The sequence below is a fragment of the Capsicum annuum genome, chromosome 12 (genome assembly GCF_002878395.1).
Source record: "Capsicum annuum cultivar UCD-10X-F1 chromosome 12, UCD10Xv1.1, whole genome shotgun sequence".
Taxonomy (NCBI): domain Eukaryota; kingdom Viridiplantae; phylum Streptophyta; class Magnoliopsida; order Solanales; family Solanaceae; genus Capsicum; species Capsicum annuum.
Window position 1 is genome coordinate 49223554 of NC_061122.1, and position 23237 is coordinate 49246790.

General features: G+C 34.5%; 1 protein-coding gene and 1 long non-coding RNA gene across 2 annotated transcripts; one reads left to right on the forward strand and one right to left on the reverse strand.

Annotated features, from left to right (window-relative positions):
- Positions 1–576: 576 nt before the first annotated feature.
- LOC107851633 lies at positions 577–4174 on the forward strand. The gene is made up of 2 exons (XR_001669106.2): positions 577–1250; positions 3809–4174. It is a non-coding gene; the product is annotated as an uncharacterized LOC107851633 (long non-coding RNA).
- Positions 4175–11398: 7224 nt separating this feature from the next.
- Positions 11399–18405, reverse strand: LOC107851497 (ribonucleoside-diphosphate reductase large subunit). The gene is made up of 17 exons (XM_016696551.2): positions 17829–18405; positions 16386–16447; positions 16174–16261; positions 15753–16016; positions 15353–15593; positions 15184–15260; positions 14737–14907; positions 14541–14633; positions 14303–14452; positions 14135–14221; positions 13891–14055; positions 13695–13814; positions 12671–12873; positions 12430–12579; positions 12194–12341; positions 11882–11965; positions 11399–11797 (listed from the first exon to the last, which is right to left on the reverse strand). The coding sequence occupies exons 1-17, from the start codon at positions 18054–18056 to the stop codon at positions 11702–11704; spliced, it is 2427 nt and encodes an 808-aa protein (XP_016552037.2). The 5' UTR covers positions 18057–18405; the 3' UTR covers positions 11399–11701.
- Between the last annotated feature and the right edge of the window lie 4832 nt (positions 18406–23237).

Genomic DNA, 23237 nt, shown 5'->3' on the forward strand with positions numbered 1-23237 from the left:
GATACAATTTATTCTTGAAAATAATTTATTTGGAAAATATTTATTCGATTTTACTAAATCAAGAAGCTCGGGATTAAACAAAGTATTAATTCGTATCGAATTTCAATTCAATTTAATCAATTTATTAAATTTGATCATAATTGAAACTAAATTGGCCACAATTGCAATGTAATTGGCCCATTAACTTTAATTTGATCAAAATTAAAATAGAATAGGCTAGATCATGATTGGAATTATTTTTATAACCTTTAGTCTAACCGAGATTATTTTTTCTAAATAATTTCGAAGACTACCAATTTTCTAATTTAATTAGAGTTATTGTAACCCAATTAAATCTAATTGGGGTTATTTAATAACCCCAATTGAATTTAATTAAGGTTATTAAATAACCCCAATTAAAACCCAATTTTAGCCCCAACATTAAACATTTTTCAACCAGGCCCACTCCAACAAACAGCCAACCCACCAGCACTTTTCTTTTAATTAAACCAACCAGCCCAGTCCAGTTCAAGACCCAACCCGGTTCGGCCCATTTCTATATTTCCTTCAAACAACAGCCAGTAACAATCAACAACCATCCAAACACACTCCGTCAACTTCGAACAACAGCAATAGCGTGCCACGACTTCAGCATCACGTACAAAACAGCAAACCATTCCTACCCATATCCAACAACAAAACACTTCAACCCATCTATTTCCCCTCTTTTCACATGTGCAGCATAACCCCCCACGCGATGGTGTACCGTGGAAGGTCCGAGGACCTTCTAGAATTTGGGTACGTGTCTCCCCAATGTTCAAATTTGGTTTTTTCGAATGGGGGTAGTATGATTTCGTACATACATGGTTGAATTTGGTTGGTTATTGGAAGAATTTTCTCTTCCTAATTTTCTATTGGTTGAGTTTGTTGGAATCTTTCCAAAAATATTCCAAATTTTGTACAATCATTGAGAAAAAAGAGGAGCCTCAATCTGAATTTGAATTTTTTGCCCCATTTTAAATCCTTAAAATACCCTCAATTTTGTCCGAATACAATGGTTCTCTATATAAGAACCCACTGTAGAGCTGACCGGAGAAAAGCTAGGTTCGAAAAGAGGGGGAAAATGGGTTTCAGGAAAGAATAGTTTTTGGTTTAGCAAAGATTCTAGGAAAAGCAGTCAGCTAGTCGAAATTTTCATAACGGCATCGAGCTTTTCGGTGGTGGTGGAGTCCGATGTCGGCTCGTAGTTCCGTTTTGCTGCTCTGAAATAGGTAAATATCCCTCTCCTTTTTTAATTTTATCGGCATTCTTCTTCATCCCTTTTCTCTGTAGTAATGGTTGTTCGTTTGAATGATGAAAGTGAGGTCTGTGTGGAGGCTGTGTAGTTTGTTTGAATGATGAACGTGAGGTTTATTGTGGAGGCAGTGTATTCTGTTTGAACGATGAAAGTGAGGTCGTTTTGGATGGTTGGTTGTAGAGGTTGTTGTGTGATTATAATTCTGGTGATGTTATGCTTGTACGTTGTAGAGGCTCCGAATTCCATGAGTTTTCTTTGATGATGAAAGTGAAGTTTCTTGAATGTTGTATACAAAACTTTGTCTCTGTTTGTTTTGTCTCTACATTACTTTGGCTCTTTACTAAATCGACAACCTCATGTTGGTTTGGTGTTAGCTCACATGCTTGAAAATCGGAGTTTTGTAAGGGCACGGTCAAGAAATAGTATTTTGTTCTTCATTCGTATGTTCGGTAACGTAAAAGTCTATTTTTTGGAAACAATGTTAATACTTTTTCTTATTTATTTTTGGTTTTCCTCGATCCATATGTAAGTTTCTCGGCTATAGTATGATTTCCCCTCGTTTCTAGTTGTTGTCGTAAAAAAGGAAGCATTGTCTTTGATAGTAGCTTGCTGCCTAAAGGAAATAGTTAAAAGAAGATAAAGTGTTCAAGGGATTTTTGTTTGGAATTTTCCTTTAAGCTTGTTATTGATAACTTGATTTCATTAAGAAATGCATTTTTATACAGACTATTGAGAAATCCAAGATCAATGGATTGTTTCTTGTATTATCCGTGTCTAGCTTATCCTCTGTTAAATACCTTTGGTTGAAACCTGGGATAATTATTCTTTCGATGGTTAGGAGTATCAAAAGTTGATTGATATAGTAGGAATCATCGAAACTAGAATCTACATACTGGAACCATGCTTGTTATTATAAAACCTCCCTTTAAGAACTTATGCAGGGAGCTCTTTCCTTGTCCTTCCATGACCTTTTGTTTGTTGTGTTCAAGAATGTATCTTTACCTTTAAATAGATTATCTAAGTATGCCCAAACCATACGCAATATGATTTATTAAATTATGCGTCATTTTTAGGGAAGTTATTTTAGTTGTCTCGTTCCGTTTGGATTGTTATATATACCCGCCCATGCTTTTGCAACGTATCGATTGAATCTCATTTTATTTTGTGCATGTGTGTGTGCATCATTATCACTCAAATTTGGTCTCTGATGTTTCTTTTATTTTGAGGTTTGTTATGTCTCGAATGGTAGCTAAATCCTTCTTCCTTTTCTTTGCATGAACTCGTTTGGGAGTCCAATTGAACTCCTTTCCCTTGCATTACGGAATGGGCCATTGAGGTCCTCCCCTTTAGAAGACTTTAAATACCGATTATGTAGTACAAATGCAAGGAGTTGAGAGAAGAAGAAATGGGTTAAAGTCTCGTCTCTGAAGCGGCCGAGAGACGTGAAAGTCTCGTTTTTCATTTATTTGTTTATTTGTTTATTCATTTAGTAATTTATTGTTGTCTTTATCTATTTGTTTTATTTATTCATTCATTTGGGTCTCGAAGCCAAAGTTGTAAATTTAATATAGGTGGAGCAGATTTTGGGCCAACGGGCCTGAAAAAAATACTTTAGGATAGTTTATAGGTCGAAAGCCTAACTAGATTAAGACAGGGTTTATCGATTTGGGCCTAATGGCCTAAGTCCCTTTATTTCTCCCTTCCCTTTTTTTTTATACTTATTTGCTTTATGTTTTGCGAACCTAGTTAAACCCCTAAGTAAGTCGCTAAAAATTGATTTTGCAGAACTTCAAAATATTTCTAAAATCAATCACTTTTCAACAATCAATCTTTATGAGATTAGTCAAAAGATATTCTCAAACAGTCCGGATAATCGTAAGTTAGCTTTCTAAAATATTAATAAGAACTGCTTACCTAGAATCTTTAAATTTTAAATGATTTTTTCTATTTTGGATCGTTTAAAGTATCTTATAAAGGTTTCTTAATTCCTTTTCAAAATTAAGTGGTGACTCTCAAAAGTTAAAATTTTCACAAAACAGAAATCGCGACTCTGCTGGGGATATTTAACTAGGTTTTAACCAAATGATTGATTTTGTCTTTTGATTAATCGTTTACGTGTTTATATGTTTTGATTTCATGGTATTTAATTATTGCATCTCATAGCATGATCCTGTGTTGATCTATTAAATTATTTTGGGGTTTCGGGGATGTCCCGACCCCTGTTGTTCAAATCCAAAGAAAGTGTTAGAAATACAATGGTTTATTAGCACGTGAGTCGTCTGATGGCTGTTCGTATTTTCAAACCCAAGTTGTTCGCTTGGAACCTAGTTGAAACCCACTCTAGACACCTAGGATAGAGCGAAACCAAAATTCTATTTTAAGCATGAGCCTAGGACGACCTAATACCCAAGGGGGTATTGGGCCCACTAGAAAACTTATCCTGCGTCTATTGACCCCAAGTCAATTACAGATAAATCATATTTATGTGTTGAAGAAATATATGTTTGTTTAATTCAATCCATTATCCCTTAGGGGTCTGGAAAAATCTTCCTTACTTTCGTGTAAGGATGCCTCAATCATACACCAATTGATAGAGGAATTGAAGCAAGTCAAGCAAGAAATTGATCGATTTAGGCGGTTGCATCTAAGGCGCAGCTATACGAAAATCGCTTGATCATCAACGGATGTCGCCAATGATAAGAAATGGACAAAGCTAAAAAGGCGAAGGCCGATAGAAGAAGCATCCAGGAGATAGTATTTTCTATCCCCTGCGTGGGATATCATTTCTTTTTCTCATTTTATTTCCCTTTCCCTCAATATTGTACCTTTTTTGTGCAACTTTTGTAGGCATTTATGCTATTTCTGTATATCTATGAAATTGGGTGATAATGGATTGGCTTTAAAAAAGACATATTTTCTTTAAAGATCGTCAGGCCTAAACCCTTGGCTCAAAAGGGTCATTCTAGTTAGGATACGCGTTATTATAATGTTTTTATGCGATATAACTACCTTATGTGTTTATGTGTGTTTGTTTGAATCAAAGGCAAGTTTATCCACTATGCTCATATGGATCAATTTGACTATGACACAAACAACTCTACGTGGTTATTTCTTGTCAAGTATCTTGCATTACTTATCACATATGAAAACTAACACATCTGTCTTTGAGTTATTTTACTTTATAGATAATCGAAAACTACTCCATGTTGAAACAAGCTGGCAGAATATCCTTACTTCACTCAGTCAAAAGTTCATAAAATCCCATCCTCTGACCACCATTCAAAAATGACTGGAAGTGACGAAGAAAATGCATTGACCATCAGGGACAATGTAATAGTGGAACAAAACGAGATGATTGTTGAATTCGCAAGAAAATTGGAAATGCTTCAAGAGGAGATGAATCATACTTGAGATTTGGCTAACTTGGCCATCACTGTCAACGCCCCCGCTCTAAGAGGACACGGGACTCCACTCCAAATCTCTCACCTCAGTACGCCTGTTCTCAGGGACCATCCAAATAATATATCATCCGTTTCCGCTCCTCTACTAGTCCAAAACACCAATCACGAAAGTAACTCAGATGCTTACCATTCACAAAATCCATCCCTGACCCTACAAAATCCATTTTCGAATCCACAAGATTCATTTTTGAATCCCCAAACCCATTTTCAAACCCACAAAACCCGCTTCCAAATCCAATAAATTCACTCCCAAATCTACAAAATCCATCCCCAAATCTACCAAATCCGCCAAATCAATCTCCGAATCCACAAAATTTATTTTTGAATCCGCAAAATCCTTCTCAGATCCCACCAAACTATTCTTAAATTCCACAAAACTTTTCCAATTTCCAAAATATCTTCCCCACCTACCAACCAACTTCCTTTCATCCTCAAAATCAAGCTACCCTTCCAAATCCTCTTCATGTCATCATATTCCCTGACATCTACAATTCCCTTCCTAATCCCGAGATAGATCACTACGAGAAGAAGGAGAAACGGTGGAGGACCGAGCATGAAATGAAGTCATTGGCTCTAAATGAAGAGATTATGAGGATCAAGAAATCTCATGGTATGGGGGACGATGATGGCCTAGGTTACGATGATCTATGTGTTCACCTGGAGAAAATCTACCAGAAGGATACGAGATCTCTAAATTTGAAGTGTTCGATGGTACTGGAAATCCAATGGCCCATCTGAGAAGCTATTGTGATCAAATGGTGGGGGTAGGAAAAAATAAAAAATTATTGATACGCCTGTTCAGTCGGAGCTTAAGCAGCGAAGCCTTAGATTGGTTCACATCTCAAGAACTGAAAAGATGGACTAGTTGGAGGGCATTGGCTAAAGGTTTCCTTGATAGGTTTGCGTTTAATATTGAAATAGTCCCTAACCGATACTCATTAGACCGGATCAAATAGAAGAATGATGAGTGTTTTCAAAACTATGCCTTCTGTTAGAGGAAGGAAGCTGCCAAAGTAACTTCTCATGTCTGAGGAGAAAATGGTATCGATTTTCTCTCGCACTCAGGAGGGAGAATTTTATACTAGGATGGTATCCGCAGTCGAGGAAACTTTTGCAGATTTGGTAAAAATCAGGGAATCGCTAGAGAAGGGCATTCCAACGGGAAAGATTGTCAAAACCACAATATCGTCTGAATCTTCAACATTCTCAAAAAAAGGAAAAAAGAGGATGTGACTGCGGTATCTACTAATTTTGTGGATAAATTAAAGAAGAAATTCAAGTCTAGGAACATTCTCTCATCTCTGCCATTCACCAGGTTTTCATCATATATTCTACGCCCAACCCCAATATCAAGCTCCACTTCCAAATACTTTACCCCAGTTCCAAGCTCCACAGTCAAATTATCAGTCTCATGTTCAATCTACTCTTCCAAACAACCAAATGGACGTCCAAGCACCCCCAAGCTATCATCAAGTACCTCTTTCTCATAATCAAAACCAGTATAACCCCCCACGTATAAACCTAGAAAAGAAGCCTCCAAGAAAATTCACTCCATTGGCTGAAAGTTATACCCAGCTCTTCAGAAGATTGATGAAAGCTGGTTATTTACAGCCTATTTTACCAAAGCCTACTAATCTCAATTCTCGATTCTTTCAAGCCAATCAAGTTTGTGCTTATCATTCAGGAGCACCTAGGCATAGTACTGAAGATTGCATCAATCTGAAACACAAGATCCAAGACTTGATTGATCAGAAGATCATCACTCTTCAGGCCCCGACACTAAATGTCACCAGTAATCTATTGCCTAATCACGAGAGATCCACGGTTAGCATGATCGAAGTAGTAGGCGGATGGGTATCTAGCAAGACTATTACTAAGGTGGATTCACAAAATTCAAAAAAGACAGAAAGAGTAAAAAAGATAGAGAAAGTCGTGGTTACCTTGAGTGTCTTGAGTAAGAATTAGGAAGGAATTATTGAGCCTATTATGGTCCCAAAAACATCTAAGTATGAGTTAGGATACCAGCTAATAGAGGAGGATAAGATTGAGGATAAGTTAAAGACGAATCTGTCTAGGCCCTTGCCGCTCCTGTACCATTCATTTTTCGTGCGTGAGATGTCAAAAGATGATGGTCTTGGGGATGTATAAGAAATCTGTTCGAGGTATGCAATGATATACCAGAGGATTTCCCAAAGTCTGATGGGGTGAGAAAGGTTGCACCAGGAGAGGCTTTACAGAACTGGACCTCCACTCCGCTCATAATCTGTCGCTTATCATAGTAGATGAAAGGGCAGTTACTAGTAGTTTTAAAAATCGGTGATGATCCGGAGGAGGCCACGTGATCCACCCTTTTATGTCTCAAATTTTCATTTCATGTTTTACGACTTTTAAAAAGTCATGGGCCCGTATTTACGCGGGTCACGAGCCATAGTTTTTATTTATTTTTTAAAAAGGTCTCCCTTCATTTAAGAAGTTATTTTGAAATATGATTATATTATTATCTTTTATCTAACATGATTTATTTTGGGTAGCAATAATTTAAAAAATATGCCAATGTCATGTCATGTCGAACAAAGCAAAGAGAATGATGATGAACGAAAGAAGGTGATGAGGAGCAGTTAGTGGAAGATATAGAGGAATTTGAAAACCGAAATAAGCCCAATCTGGAGGAGACCTAATCCTACCTGAGATAGATGGTTAAGAGTGGGCCAAACCAATCAATTCTGATGTGGTAAAGAGATATTGTGTTTCAAAAATACCGCTGAACTATCCGAAATAGCTCAAAAATGCCTTTCGTAAGATTTTTGGCTCAAAAATATCCCTCTGTTAAATATTTAGCTCAAAAATACCCCTCTCTCTAATGGAATTCGGAAAAGGATCAAAAATACCCATGAACTATCTGAAATGGGTCAAAAATACCCTTCTGTTAAATATTTGGCTCAAAAATACCCCTTCCTTAACGAAATTAAATTATTTCGATTATTTCATTAATTTATATAAAGTTCATCATTTAATTTATATGCAAGTTCCAAATTCTGTCTCGGTAGGACATGTATTTCTATTACTATGAAATTCATAAATGAATGAAATTCATAAATGAAGTAGTTAATGGTAGGGTTACCATTATCTTTTTTGTAGTGACGAATCTTGTATGTGTTCCTAAGAAAAGGAATTTCTCCATTTTTTTCGGGGTCTCAAAGGGGTGTGAAAACGCATAAGAACTCTTGAATGGAAAAGAGATGTAACTCTAGTTCCTTCGGAATCGGTAGTCAATCCTATTTCCGATAGGGGCAGTTGACAATTGAATCCAATTTTGACCATTATTTTCATATCCGTAATAGTGCGAAAAGAAGGCCGTTAATTTCTTTAAGTGAAAATTTATATTTCGTTAATTTCTTTAAAGATTAAAAAGATGTAAAGTGAAAATACTTTTTTAGAATAAATTTATGTTTATTTTCGAAATCAAATTCAATCAATTTATATTATAATTCAAATACTTTTTTTCATTATCTTATTTTTAAAATTAAAAAAATACTTTTATGTAAAAGAATTAAAGTATTAAGGTTAAAAAGTTAAAGTTAGGGTTTAATTCAATCAAAATAATTTAATTTTGTTAAGGGAAGGGGTATTTTTGAGCCAAATATTTAACAAAGGGGTATTTAACGAAATTAAATTATTTTAATTATTTCGTTAATTTATATAAAGTTCATCATTTAATTTATATTTCGTTAATTTCTTTAAGTGAAAATTTATATTTCGTTAATTTCTTTAAAGATTAAAAAGATGTAAAGTGAAAATACCTTTTTAGAATAAATGTATGTTTATTTTCCAAATCAAATTCAACCAATTTATATTATAATTCAAATACTTTTTTTCATTATCTTATTTTAAAATTAAAAAAATACTTTTATGTAAAAAAATTAAACTATTAGGATTAAAAAGTTAAAGTTAGGGTTTAATTCAATCGAAATAATTTAATTTCGTTAAGGGGAGGGGTATTTTTTAGACAAATATTTAACAGAGGGGTATTTAACGAAATTAAATTATTTCGATTATTTCGTTAATTTATATAAAGTTCATCATTTAATTTTTATTTCGTTAATTTCTTTAAGTGAAAATTTATATTTCATTAATTTCGTTAATTTATATTTCGTTAATTTCTTTAAAGATTAAAAAGATGTAAAGTGAAAATACCTTTTAGGAATAAATGTATGTTTATTTTTCAAATCAAATTCAACCAATTTATATTATAATTCAAATACTTTTTTTCATTATCTTATTTTTAAAATTAAAAAAAATACTTTTATGTAAAAAAAATTAAAGTATTAGGGTTAAAAAGTTAAAGTTAGGGTTTAATTTAATCGAAATAATTTAATTTCGTTAAAGGGAGGGGTATTTTTTAGCCAAATATTTAACAGAGAGGTATTTTTGACCATTTCAGATAGTTCAGGGGTATTTTTGATCCTTTTCCGAATTCCGTTAGAGGGAGGGGTATTTTTGAGCCAAATATTTAACGGAGGTGTATTTTTGAGCCAAAAACTAACGAGGGGCATTTTTGAGCTATTTCAGATAGTTCAAGAGTATTTTTGAGCCTTTTCTGTTAAATTAAACATATATTTATGTAATTGTTACCAACAAAAGATTTTAAAATTTAATGTCCTTTAATTTGGTTGAAGTAACATAGATGAGTGAATGAATATATAATTTTCTCTCGATAGTTAATACTACTCAATATATTTACCTTTTTCTTCCCTTCTAATTTTTACTCCTCGATGTACAATTTATTTCTTTTCCACGTCTCTAATAATTTGATTGTTTAATTACAATTTTAGTTTTTCTGAATTAGTTATTTTTGTCATATTTAATAGATCTATAAATCAAAAAGATCTAACTTTACATAATCAATTTCCTTAAATTATCTTAACGCTATTCAATGCATAACCTAACAAATAGTAAAGTGAGTGAAAATTTAAAAAAAAAAAAAAAAATAGGGTTAGATCACAAAAAAGAAGATAATATGTAGTTATTTTTTTGTAATTCGTTTTAGATGATTAAGTATTAATAGGTAGAGTAACTCAGTAATTGTGCTCACATGATTATTATTGTCTCATTGATGGTTTCGAACACATCAAAAAGTAACAAAAGTAAGTAGTAGAAAATATGGTTGGTTAGGGTGCTATTCGTCGGTTTGGTTTGATTTTATATATTATTAATTTAGTTTATCGACTATTAATTTATAAACATGTTAAATTGATAACTAAACTAATAAGATAATCATTATTAATTTTCAGCAATCAATTAGCAGTCCTTAGCGGTTCATTTATATATGTATTTAGGTGTTCGATCGAAATAAATCGTAGTCTGAGTATTTAAATAAAATTTTACTGACAAGTAATTTAAGTGGCCCTCAATGTATCCCACCTAACATATCGTATCTTAGATATTTACATATTTTATGTAACTAATTCAGCTAAATTATTTATCTTTGCGTGTTCAAAAGACATTGAATTTAATCATTATATTAATACAACAATATTCATTTTCATTACTTAAATAAATTGAAGTATTGCATTTAGTATAATGTTAATATCTATGTTTAATGGAATTGATCATCTTATTGTTTTATATTAATTATCTAATGCACACGTGTAAATCATGCACTCTTATTAATTGAGTTTTAAAGGATATATGTAAAATTGAGTTCTCAGAATTATTTTATGTATATTTTAAGTGCAAAAACGTGTGATAAGTAAAAAATAATATATTATTTATTTTTAACGTGATATACACGTGCATCGAACGTATACTAAACTTGTAGATAGATAGATAGATTTGGGATAAATCATGCAGACATGTATGTCCTTGATTTTCTCACCCTTGTGAGCGAGAATTTTTCCACTGAAAAGATTGTGTTCTTACTTTATTGCACTTCATATTTTACTTCATGGTAGAGAAAAACTAGTAAAGTAACCGATCCATCACTTAAACAAAAACCAAATATAACCCAATTTATACCTCCTCTTCTGTTATTAAGACATGCATAATATCATAGCCTAGCGCGATCACTTAGTTTAAAACAACAAGCTACCTCAAATTCTGCAAAAATCAAAAAAGAAAACATAACAAAATCAGGAGTTTGCTCATTGGATTTGTAGTCTCACTAATCTCTAAACCCAACTACCTAAAACTATTTCATAGTCATATAGGACTGATCCTCTGACATTGAAATTCTCCACAAACTAGCGAGTTAATTGGCATTTGGTGTCTTCAATTCTTACGAAACCCTCAAGTGGTGATAAAGTTCTCCACATCCTAATTGATAGTGTTTTCATTGAGCAATACATTACCATATAGTGCTGTATTTTGACTAGTAGTATCATTGGACTTAAGAGATAAAAATTCATAATGTTCAGACAAGTTTATCCAAGGACTATACCTGCTGATGTAGCATTATAAACCGTATTATTACTCTTGCTGTCGTTGGAATAAATCTGACCCCTACCTCTTGTTCCCACCAATGTATGTAGGATATTTTTAGAAGTGAACATCCTTCTTAATAACAAAGTCCATTATTCAGATAGATGCTTAGAGTAATTGTTCACTTCCTGAAAGCAAGAAAACAAAATAAACAGTGCTCTATTTAATTTGATGAATGAACAAATGCAAATAAAATACTCGGAACACTACTTTGATTTCATTGCTGCCATCTTGCAGGAAATATGTATTACAAGACACAACTTCCCAATACAGGAGAACAGGTTTTCATCATCTATAAAGTAACCTATACTATAACCAGATATATATTACTCTATACATAGTTCTAATCTAATGAACATCAGTACACGCAACTTCCACAAAGCCAACGTCTGGTTGGCTTATCTATGCAGAGCTTTCCCAGTAGGCATAGAAGAAACCCATAACAAAAGCTAAAAGGTCAAAAGTGTTATGATGATTGGACTTGGCACTAACTTCCGCACGATAAACAGTCCTCACAGTTGGTTAAAGAGCAAACCATCTGAGCCATTTTAGTTTCTTCATCAACAGCAGACTTAGGCTTATCCTGCAAATTGAAATCCCCACGTGCAGTTCATAAGAAGAATGAACATAATAAAATGATAGTACTCAAAATTATAATGGTTACTACCTTCAGCATGGAAGTGTCAACGGTGAACTTGATAGCATCAGCTGCAGCACGTGATCGTAGATAGTACATTCCAGTTTTCAAACCCTACAACAAGAAGAAAAATGAATCTGAAACTCTCTATGTTTGCTTATGAAGACAACTGAAAAGATCAGTGCTATTCTAGGGGTGACATCTAGGCTCTAGATACTAAAAAGAAATCTTATAACAGATATTTGTACTAAACAACCGCTCAACAATCTACTGGCCCATTTCTTAGTTCTTATGCACATTTCAGAAGATGAACAGGACTTAAAATGTGATTTAGAAGCATACCCTGGACCAAGCATGAAAATGAAGGGAAGTGAGTTTTCCAAAATTGGGTTGATCCATATGGATATTGAGACTCTGACTCTGATCTATGTAGCAACCGCGGTCTACAGCCATATCGACCAAGGTCCGCTGCTTGATCTCCCAAACAGTCCTGAGGTCAGTCGACAGTATTAGAATGTAAGTGGAAATAAAATGAATATAAAGACAGAACAAGTAATCAAATAAGTGAAAATTCATACTTATAAATAACTTTAAGCTCATCTGGAATTTCAGGGATTTTCTGCACAGAACCATCATCATAAATTATTCTATTCTTAACAGCAGGTGACCAGATCCCCAGCTCAGTTAGGTCATGCAGTAGATGTTTGTTCACCACAACAAATTCACCACTGGAGAACCAAAAAGAAAAAAACATGTATAAATCATATGCAACTATGATAAAAATAATCAGGAGCTGCAGGATCTGGCAGCAGATGTTACCTTAGAACCCTTCGGCTGTAGATATTAGATGTATATGGCTCGAAGCATTCATTATTTCCAAGAATTTGGCTGGTTGAAGCAGTTGGCATTGGAGCTACAAGAAGTGAATTTCTAACACCATTATTTGCAATCATTTCACGAAGAGCATCCCAGTCCCATTTATCTGATGGTGTTACTCCCCACATGTCTGGCTGGAGAATACCCTGAGCAGCATAATAATGTTTTAGGGGTCGTTTGGTAGAGTGTATAAGAACAATGTAGAATATAATGTATTAGTAATGCTTGCATTAGTAATGCTTGAACTAGTTATACTTGTATTAGTTATGCATGTATTATTTCTTATACATTGTTTGGTTTTATGTATAAGAAATAATACATCTTACATAATTTCTATAAAAGAAATGTTTGTTTACAAAAATACCCTTCTTTGATTTTGTACACTTTTTTGCAACAAAGTTCTTTTGCCATCTCAAACATAATTAGTATTGTTGAACTAGTATATAGAGGTTTAGGATTAATTGCAAGACCTTTTTTGCACATGAAATGTTACGCCGACGGATTAACATAGTCGAAACAAAAATAAAATATAAGACGTAAAATTAAGAAATAGTCTCAATTTTTTTAAAGATCCTCGAAGCAAAGAAAAAATATGTTAAAGTTATTTAAATCAACTATTCATTGTTGTAAATTAAAATGGTGGGAAAAGAAATTGTGAAATGTTTTGAAAAGATTCATTATTGCAAATTAAAATGATGGGAAAAGGAATGGTGAAATATTTTGAGAGGGAAATTGAGAGGTATTAAGGTCATTTAATAAGCTAATGCATGTGTTTAAAGTTTTTGTATTACTAATACATAGGAAATGGAGTGTATTACTAATACACACTTCAATACACAATAGAGTGTATAACTAATGCTTGGACACTTAGCAGCCCAAGCAACTATTTTGACTAAATTTTGGATGACCAAACAAGTGATTTACACAGTACCCCATCAGCTAAATCTAGAAGCAAAAGGATTTATACCTTGCTTACAGGACTTCCTGCATATGTCTCGTATGGGCCTTCCTTGGCAGCTAATTCAGAAGATGCTTTTAAAGCATGGTAGTAAATTGTCTCAAATATGTCCTTGTTTAGCTGCTGAGCCTATACATAGACGAAGTATAAGATCAGGACAATCTACACGAACATACAGCTTGGAAATATGATAGACAGAACTTACCTCCCAGGAGTCAAATGCTATGCCAAGCAACATGAAGGTGTCTGCAAGACCCTGGACTCCAAGTCCAATAGGCCTATGTCGTAAGTTAGACCTTTTTGCAGTTTCAACAGGGTAGTAATTGACATCGATAATTTTATTCAGGTTTGAAGTGACTAATGCAGTAACCTGTCTCACATTGCAAACAGAACAAAATCAAGAATACTGTCAAGAACTTGTTAGAAGAGTTGGTAAGAACATATCAAACCTCTGCCAATTTGTCAAAATCAAAGTATCGATTTTTAGAACCCCTGCTCCCCACAAGCTTAGATGGTTGTGATTCACTTGAGACCCCCTGAAAGATATAAAATCAACTACACTAAGAGGCAAGGAGAAAGTAGGACAATCAATTTTGGTATATATCCATTTTAACTACCTTTTCTCTAACATATCTTGGTAGAGCAATTGAAGCAAGATTGCAAACCGCAGTTTCAGTTGGACTTGTGTACTCAATAATCTCTGTACACAAGTTAGAAGACTTGATAGTGCCAAGATTCTGTTGGTTGCTTTTTCTATTGCAAGAATCCTACAACAACAAATAGAATAGTGGTTGAGTAAAATTAAATGCATCCCAACAAATAATGAGAAGAATAACAGAACCATATGAAAGCCACCTTGTACAACATGTAAGGGGTCCCAGTTTCTATCTGGGACTTCAAGATCTCAAACCAGAGATTTTGTGCCTGAACAACCTTCTTTGCTTTTCCCTGAATTGACAAAAGGATATGGTTCAAGATCAATGCTGCAAGGATTATTAATCCACCCGATAAACGGTGTGGAATCAACCTCAGTAAAATACTTGTTTTTTACCTCTTTTTCATATTTCGTGTACAGCTTCTCAAAATTTTCACCCCAGCAATCTGCCAATCCAGGAGCCTCATTTGGACAAAACAAAGACCATTGCCCATTGCTTTGGACTCTTTGCATAAAAAGATCTGGTACCCAAAGAGCATAGAAAAGATCCCGTGCCCGATTCTCTTCCTGAAGAAATGGAAAATCACCAATGTCTTGTCAAATTGCTGAGTATGAAAGAAGTACAAAAACGTGCAGCAATTCTAGTGCAGTGGCAGAGAGCAAGTGCAGGCCCAATACAGAATATATAAGCAATTGATAATAAAAGAGTCCTAACTATACCTTCCCATGGTTCTTCCTTAAATCCAGAAATTCAAATATATCAGCATCCCAAGGCTCAAGGTAGACAGCAAAGCCCAATACAGAATATATAAACAATTGATAATAAAAGAGTCCTAACTATACCTTCCCATGGTTCTTCCTCAAATCCAGAAATTCAAATATATCAGCATGCCAAGGCTCAAGGTAGACAGCAAACGCACCTATATGCAGCATAACACAGTGAGAAAAGTGAAGGTAGTCCCTATACCGTAAACTTCTAGAATTCTTAAACAAGAACAAAATGAGAACATACCCTTTCTTTTGCCACCTCCTTGGTCAAAATATCTGGCAGTATCATTAAATACACGCAGCATAGGAACGATTCCATTTGATGTCCCGTTTGTTCCACGAATGTAACTCCCAGTAGCACGTATATTGTGCACAGATACACCAATTCCCCCAGCTGATTTGCTTATAGCAGCACATTCTTTAAGAGTATCATATATGCCCTCAATACTATCCTCTTTCATGCATATCAGGAAGCAGCTACTTAACTGCAAGTCCCAAACAAATACTATGCTAAATCAGGGAACTTTTTACTAAAAGATGTCAAAGAGGAGAACAATGTTGGATAAGAAATAGTTATTTTTACAGCATAGTGGAACAATAATGATAACTAGTTGAAAAACGGTATTAAAAGAATGTTGGCCTACTTGAGGTCTTGGAGTGCCAGCATTAAATAGTGTTGGAGATGCATGAGTGAACCAGCATTGAGACATCAAATGATATGTCTTGATGACAGATTCAATATCTTCCTTGTGGATTCCAACAGATGCTCTCATCAGCATGTGTTGTGGCCTTTCTACAATTTTTCCCTGAATCTTCAAAAGGTAAGACCTCTCAAGGGTTTTGAAGCCAAAGTAATCATAGTCAAAGTCCCTATCATATATGATCTCACTGTCCAGACGAGCAGCATTCTGAGAGAAAAAAAGACAAGTTATTAGTAAGTGGTCTCAACAGGCAATTAAAAACAAGATTGTGACCCACCTAAAAGCTTTAACCATTGTCTTGATTAAAAAAAAAAAGTTAACCATGATCCAACACGTAAAGGAAGATTCCAAGTTCCAGTAATACCTTCATGATTATCTCATAAACTTCATCGGAAACCAAAGGTGCCTTTAATCCAGATCTCTCACTGATGTGGTAGTACATGTCCTTAATCCTGCAATACTCCAATATTACAACCAGCACTTTGTCATTGTTGATCATTACATCAACATTTTATTTTATATGAAAAACAAAAGAAAATGGAAGACCAATTACCAATGTTGATTCAAATCACTTACGTCTCAGAAAATGATTTCTTGGTGTTCTTGTGCAGGTTGGACACAGCAATCCTAGCAGCCAGCTGCATTTTCAACAGTTTTCACAAATCACATATTAATTAATACCTTACCTTGTCTTACTACACATCAAAGAAGTTCAATATATCTACCCTTTAACAGAGTTAATAGAAACTTCTTTGGTCTTCCTATCTCTCATTTTAAGCAATTCATAGGATTTGTTTATTTTAAAGAGCTTAAAACGAGGCAAATAGTCTATTTGCTGTTTTTTCTGTTGTTGTTTCAATACATAATAGCTCAAATATTCAAACATGATACACTCCAAACCAACCACTTCAGAGAAAGTTTCTAGCCAAACCCAAATTGAGCATATAGGCATACAAAAGCATGGTTGACCATTACAAAATTGAGGGGAACACTAAAACAAAAATGAAAAAAATTGGACATCAAAGCACAACCCAGTGCACTAAGCTCCCACTATACACGGAGTCCAACAAAAGGCTGGACCACAAGAGTTTATTGCACAGACTTAGACTACATTTCTATAATAGGAGATCAAACTTAAAAAATCAACAGCAGATATGTGCAAAAAGCAAAACAGAACAATTATACCAATTCCATAACAAGTGTTCAAATTCAACATTTCATGACTGAAAATGACAACCAATTCCAAAACAACATTCTGATTTCAAATATAAGCATAACCACTAAAGCTGTAGACCTCTATTGCTATTTAAATTTATCAGACATTTGAATCAAAAACAAATGAATCCAGACACAACATGTCCCAAAATTGAACAAATGTTAAAATTAAGCAACATTTCTAAAGATAAACACAACCAAAAGGAACCCAGAAGCAATTGTTTGAAACTGAAAGAAAAACATAGAAACAAAAATATCAAAAGCACATATCAATGCTAAGAGAAAATTGTTTGAAACTGAAAGAAAAACAATTAAATGATTAGATTCTCAAAATCCTAAATGTGACACAAAAATTGGGGCAAGTGGAGTAATAATTGAACCCATATAATTTAAATCCTAGATACACCTCTCATTAAAATGCCACAAACAAAAACATCAAAACCACACATCAATTATTTAAAAAATGATAAATCAAATCAACGGACTTACACAAGCATAATAAGGATGATTTGCAGTCATAGAAGCAGCAGTTTCGAAAAACTTAAAATATTTCCTGCCCAAATTCACAATCACAATTAAACTATTTGATTCTCAAAATCCAAGCAATGCCATGAAAATTGGGAGAAATGGAGTAACAAGGCAGTAGATATGATGGGTTTCAAATGCTAAAAAATCTTAAAATTAAACCCATAAAGTTCAAATTCTCAATCCGACTCTCACTAAAACACACAAACAAAATATCAAAAGTTAAAGCACACATCAATCGTTTAAAAATCAAAAAGTATATCAAATGGAGGGACTTACACAAGCATAATCAGGGTGATTAGCAGTCATAGCAGCAGCAGTTTCAGCAGCCAATTCATCAAGCTGACTAGTAGTAATACCTTTATAAACACCTGCACAAACTTTCTGTGAAACAAGTACCGGATCACAATGATCACAACTCAGTCCATAACTCAACTTCTTAAGCCTCTCTGTTATCTTATCAAAATGAACAGCTTCCTGACGACCGTCTCTCTTCACCACATACATCGTTGAGGAATTTCGTCGAACATCTAATGGGTCAGAGAGGGAAGAATATGAATTTTGGCCTCGATGTTAGTGAAATGGTGTGTGTGCATATATAGGATAATTAGGATTTTGGAATTTGAATTTAGATATTTTTGGCTCAAATTAGTTTTTTTTTTTCTATTTTTAGGGATTTTTGAAAATTCCCGCTAATTTGGGAAGAGCGGGTGTTAAGTGATGATAATATGGAGGGAGGAAGAGTAGAGAAGAAGCTGGATGTGGGCCCACTTTGTGTACTTTTTAAAAGGAAATTAATTTGAATATTGAAAGACATGTCAGGACGTTTAAAAATATTGGATAATTGGTGAAAAAAGTGGCTTTTCTCCGTTATCCTTTTCTCCTAGGGAAAATATATTTGGCTCGAAAAAAAATGGCATGAAGCCATGAATTGCATTTTTTTCCTAATATTTTTATAATTAACCTATTAATTAAGGATAGATTAATAACCTCATAAATTTTAACTACCTAAGATATCCTTCAAACTTTAAAATTATCTTACCAAAATCATAAACTATTCTCTCTTTCTTCTGTCACTAACACTACCCAAGATTTACCTTCTGCACAATAAATATTTGTAGAAAATTTTATCACACCCAAAAATAATTGAGTTCATCACTCTAATTTTTTTGACAAGTGTTCTAATGGATCCTATTTTGTCAATTCATCCTCGCCCCTTCATTTTTTCAAAGTTTTTTTTTTTGAGTTGTCACGTTTTATTCTTTGTTTTTTTTTTGGTAAATGTTCTTTTTATTTTCCTTTCTTGTGCTTCTTCTTCTCTCCAAATATTTTATAACTGACTTCAGTATAACTAAAAAAACTCAAAACAAGTCATTTTGAATATAAATTAGGTTTTTACAACAATAACAAACCATTGTATTTTCACATAGTGGGATCTGAGGAGGATAAAATGTATGTTGTCCATACCACTACCACTGAATAAGTAGAGAGGCTATTTATAAATTAGGTTTTAAGAATTATCAAAATTAAAATTACCCCCCCCATCTAAATTTGTTACGACCTAAAAATGAGGGTCATGATAGCATTTGTCGCGGTGTACCTTAACAAGTAAGCCTATCACCCAAACTGATACAAAAGAGAAAAAACAGAAATATCCCAAGGTAAGGCTTCTAGAATGAAGCCGAACCATATAAGTAATCATAACAATGCGAAAAGAACTTATCCAAAATACCAATCATGCCCAAAACCAGGTGTTAATGGTGTAAGAACTACTAATACAATCCATGAGTCAAATAAATTCAAAAAATAACCACAAAGGAATAATATATGTCTCCAAATACTGATAAAGACATAACTACTATAGAAAGATAAAGGTGAACATCGGACGCATGACTGTCCAACCGCTACCTTTGAAGCTCCAACAATCGCCCGAGTCAAGCAAGTTGAGGCGCACTCGAGCTAGGACCTACACCGAAAGGGCGCATTAGGCATGAGTACGATCCACTTATACTCAGTAGGTATCATAGGCCGACCAAGCAAAGTAGTAAATAAAGCATATAAAATATACACTAAGGGCACGCCACCTGCAATCAGAAAATGTCCCACAGCTGTAGCCCACACCGCTTGCACTAATAGTTCTAATATATCACATATATTGCCATATTACAACAAGATAGAACACAATATGCATTATATCACAGATAAGTAGAACAAGAGAGAACATGCATATACAAGATCACCAAATACAAGTAAAAGAAGATAAGACAATTACATAAATGGAAATATAACACAATATAAACACAATAAAGTAAGTGCAATGTATATGATGATGATGATGATGATGCACGAGGTCGTCACACAACCTCCGCAATCGTCGCACAATCCCCGTATACACCTACAGAGGCAAGCCTCCCAATGCAAGATCCATGGGGGTTTCGTCAACCCATACACAATCCACATATATCATATTTTTTTCTGGCATATTTCTTGAAAAGGTGTTATTAGGTATTGCCAGTTTTTCTCAGATGTTGCCACGGTGGTACCAATGTTTCATGAATGAGTATGATATGAAAATGTAATACTCACAACCAATCACAATGAGTATTTTCACAACCAACTACATGATATATTTTCCACAACTAACCACATGATATATTTTCACAACCAACCACAATGATACATTTCCATAATCACGTGTACCAATATCCACTCATTATTTTCATTTCATCCATGAATTTTCACATGTCTCATATGTCAATAAAGTATGAATATAATCACAATACGCCCATGGTACCATGTTAAGTATTTTAACAACACGATACAATTATACATATGTATTCAAGGCTATCAATATCACATAGGACTCTACACGGTCACACATATCACATAATATCTCAATTTCGATAATCACATCACATATAGGCCTCCACACGAGCACAACACATAGATAACAATTTTTCATGATTAGTTCTCACCCTTAACATGCCTTTTGTACCATTATTTACTACCCAACTCATTCTGAAAGAGTTAAGTCATAACCTACCTCAAAAGCCAAAATCGATCCTCTACACTTCGAACCCATGACCTTACTTTTTTACGAATGATTCCGAACTCTATTAAAAGTATCAAATATAAAATCTAAGTGTCAAAACCAAATCAAGGACACCCATATTGACTACTTTTGGTTTGGGATCAAAACAGACCCCCGGAATGGGTTTCGAAAAAGAAGGTCAAAATTGAAACTTTATTTTAAAAATATGTTCCTCATATTTTTAGAAACCTATAGCTGAAAACCTAAGTCAAATCAAGTCAAAAATGAGGTTCAAATAGAAGAAAAAATATCTTTGAGCTTTACCGGGTAAAATCTTTGAAATTCGGGTTAAAATTAAGAATCAGGGTTGTTTTAAGGGTTAAACTGATTAAAAAAACTAGTAATTATAAGATAAAAGTATTATTAAAGGGGGAAAAAGTAAAATTGGGATTTAAAATCAAGCCCTAAGATTTTGGGGGTTTTGAAAAATTAATCAAGAAATTACTAAAAAAAGTGTGAATTTTTACCTTAAATTCGTAATAAAACTAAGAAATAGATGTCAATCTAGCTATCCAAGCTCCCACAAACTTCACTTTTAAGCTACCACACTATTTTAGGGTTTAACTCTCAAGAGACAAGATGAAAAATGAGCAAAATTGGCCCAAAAATTGGTATAAATAGTGCAGATTTTTCTGTACTACTTTTACAAAAAAAATTACTTTTTTAGTCTAATCCGAACTTCGACGGGGTACCCAAAATTCTTTCGGAGTCCAATACATGCAAACGAACTATGCAACCATACTAAATTCGACGCTCCGAATGTGATGTCGAAATGAGATTTAAAAGCCGTAAAATCATACCAAACATGCTAACATCCAATAATAAACATTCCGAATCTGCTGGCGAAGTAGGATTTTCCATATGAGATTGTTTCGATCAAATGTGGGTCCCACACCCGTATTTTTTATTTTTCAACTTTCCGATCAATAGGTTGAAATGAGCTCGGGTGTATCGGGACCCAAACCAAAGGTGTACCTAGCCTAAAATCGATATTCCAGATATGTTGGCACAATCCGTTTGGTCATCTGTCGCATGGATCAAAAGATATTCCCGTAATTCTAAAATAAGGCTCTCGAAGCCATCAAAACCCACAATATCATATAAATGGTATCAAAATGCATTGAAAATTATGTCAATCACCCCCACACCCCAGAAATGCCATAATACAACTACGAGGAGGGGTAAAACAGTCAAATCATACAAAATCACAAATTTCACATATTTTATCAAATTTTCAGGTTGTTACATCATCCACCACTAAAAATCTGGTTCGTCCTCGAACTAAGACAAAGAAATACCTGAATCAATTAAGAGCTGAGGATAAGAACTACGCATATCAGACTCAACCTCTCAAGTAGCCTCATCTACAGGTCGATATCACCACTAAACCTTAACCACAGGGATAACTCTAGAGCGCAACTGCCTAATATCCCTAGCCAAAATGGAAACCGACTCCTCAACAAAGGGCAACCGCATGTCTAACTGAACCGACTTCCAACGAATAACATGAGACTCATCAGGAATATAACGCGAAGCATAGGAATATGAAAAATTGGATGAACAGCTGATAGATCAGGGGGCAAAGCCAACTTATAAGTCACATCACCAACAGTACGAAGGATCTCAAATGGACCAATATACTTGGGGCTAAGCTTGCCCCTCTTCCCAAACCTCATTACACCCTTCATGGGTAAAACTCGATCACCAACACCAAATCTCAAGTCACAAAGTCTGTGATCAACATAGTACTTTTGCCTACTCTGAGTCGCTCTAAGTTTATCCTGAATGACCCGAACTCTATCGAAAGACTCACGAAGCAAGTCCGTACCTCGAGGTCTCACTTTTGAAATATCAAACCAACCCACTGGCGAGTGACAATTCCTACCATAAAATGCCTCAAAAGGAGCCATATCGATACTAGAATGGTAGCTATGATTATATGCAAACTCTGCTAAAGCCAAATGCTGCTCCACTGGCTACCAAAATCTATCACACAAGCACGGAGCATATCCTCCAAAACCTAAATAGTCTGCTCTGACTATCCATCAGTTTGGGGTAAAACATTGTGCTAAGATCAACCCGAGTACTCAACTCATACTAAAAAATCCTCCAAAAGTGAGATGCGAACACAGGACCTCGATCTAAAATAATAGACACTGGCACACCATGAAGACATATAATCTCAGGAATGTAGATATGGGACAATCTCTCGGAACTAAATGAGACCTGAATCGAAATAAAATGAGTTGACTTGGTCAATCGATCCACGATGACCCAAACACTGTCAGAATCACAAGATGTACGAGGCAAACCCGTCACAAAGTCTATAGTAATTCATTCCCACTTCCATTCAGGATGGGTAACCTCTGAAGCAATCCACCAGGTTTTATATGCTCGGCCTTCACCTGCTGACAACATAGGCAACGAGCTATAAAATCTTCTATATCTCGCCTCATACCACCCCACCAGTAGTGTTGCCTCAAATAACGATGCATCTTAGTTACACCTGGATGGATAGAATATCTTGAACAATGGGCCTCCTTCAAGATCAACCCAATCCAATCACCCACTCTCGGCATACAAACTCAGTATCCAAT

Coding starts and splice junctions, on each gene's coding strand:
- LOC107851497 (XM_016696551.2), bottom strand. CDS start 18,056: ATGTATGTGGTGAAGAGAGACGGTCGTCAGGAAGCTGTTCATTTTGAT. Junction 15,594..15,752: donor CTGGCACTCCAAGACCTCAA/GTAGGCCAACAT, acceptor TGGGACTTGCAG/TTAAGTAGCTGCTTCCTGAT. Junction 14,222..14,302: donor CAAGATATGTTAGAGAAAAG/GTAGTTAAAATG, acceptor TATATCTTTCAG/GGGGTCTCAAGTGAATCACA.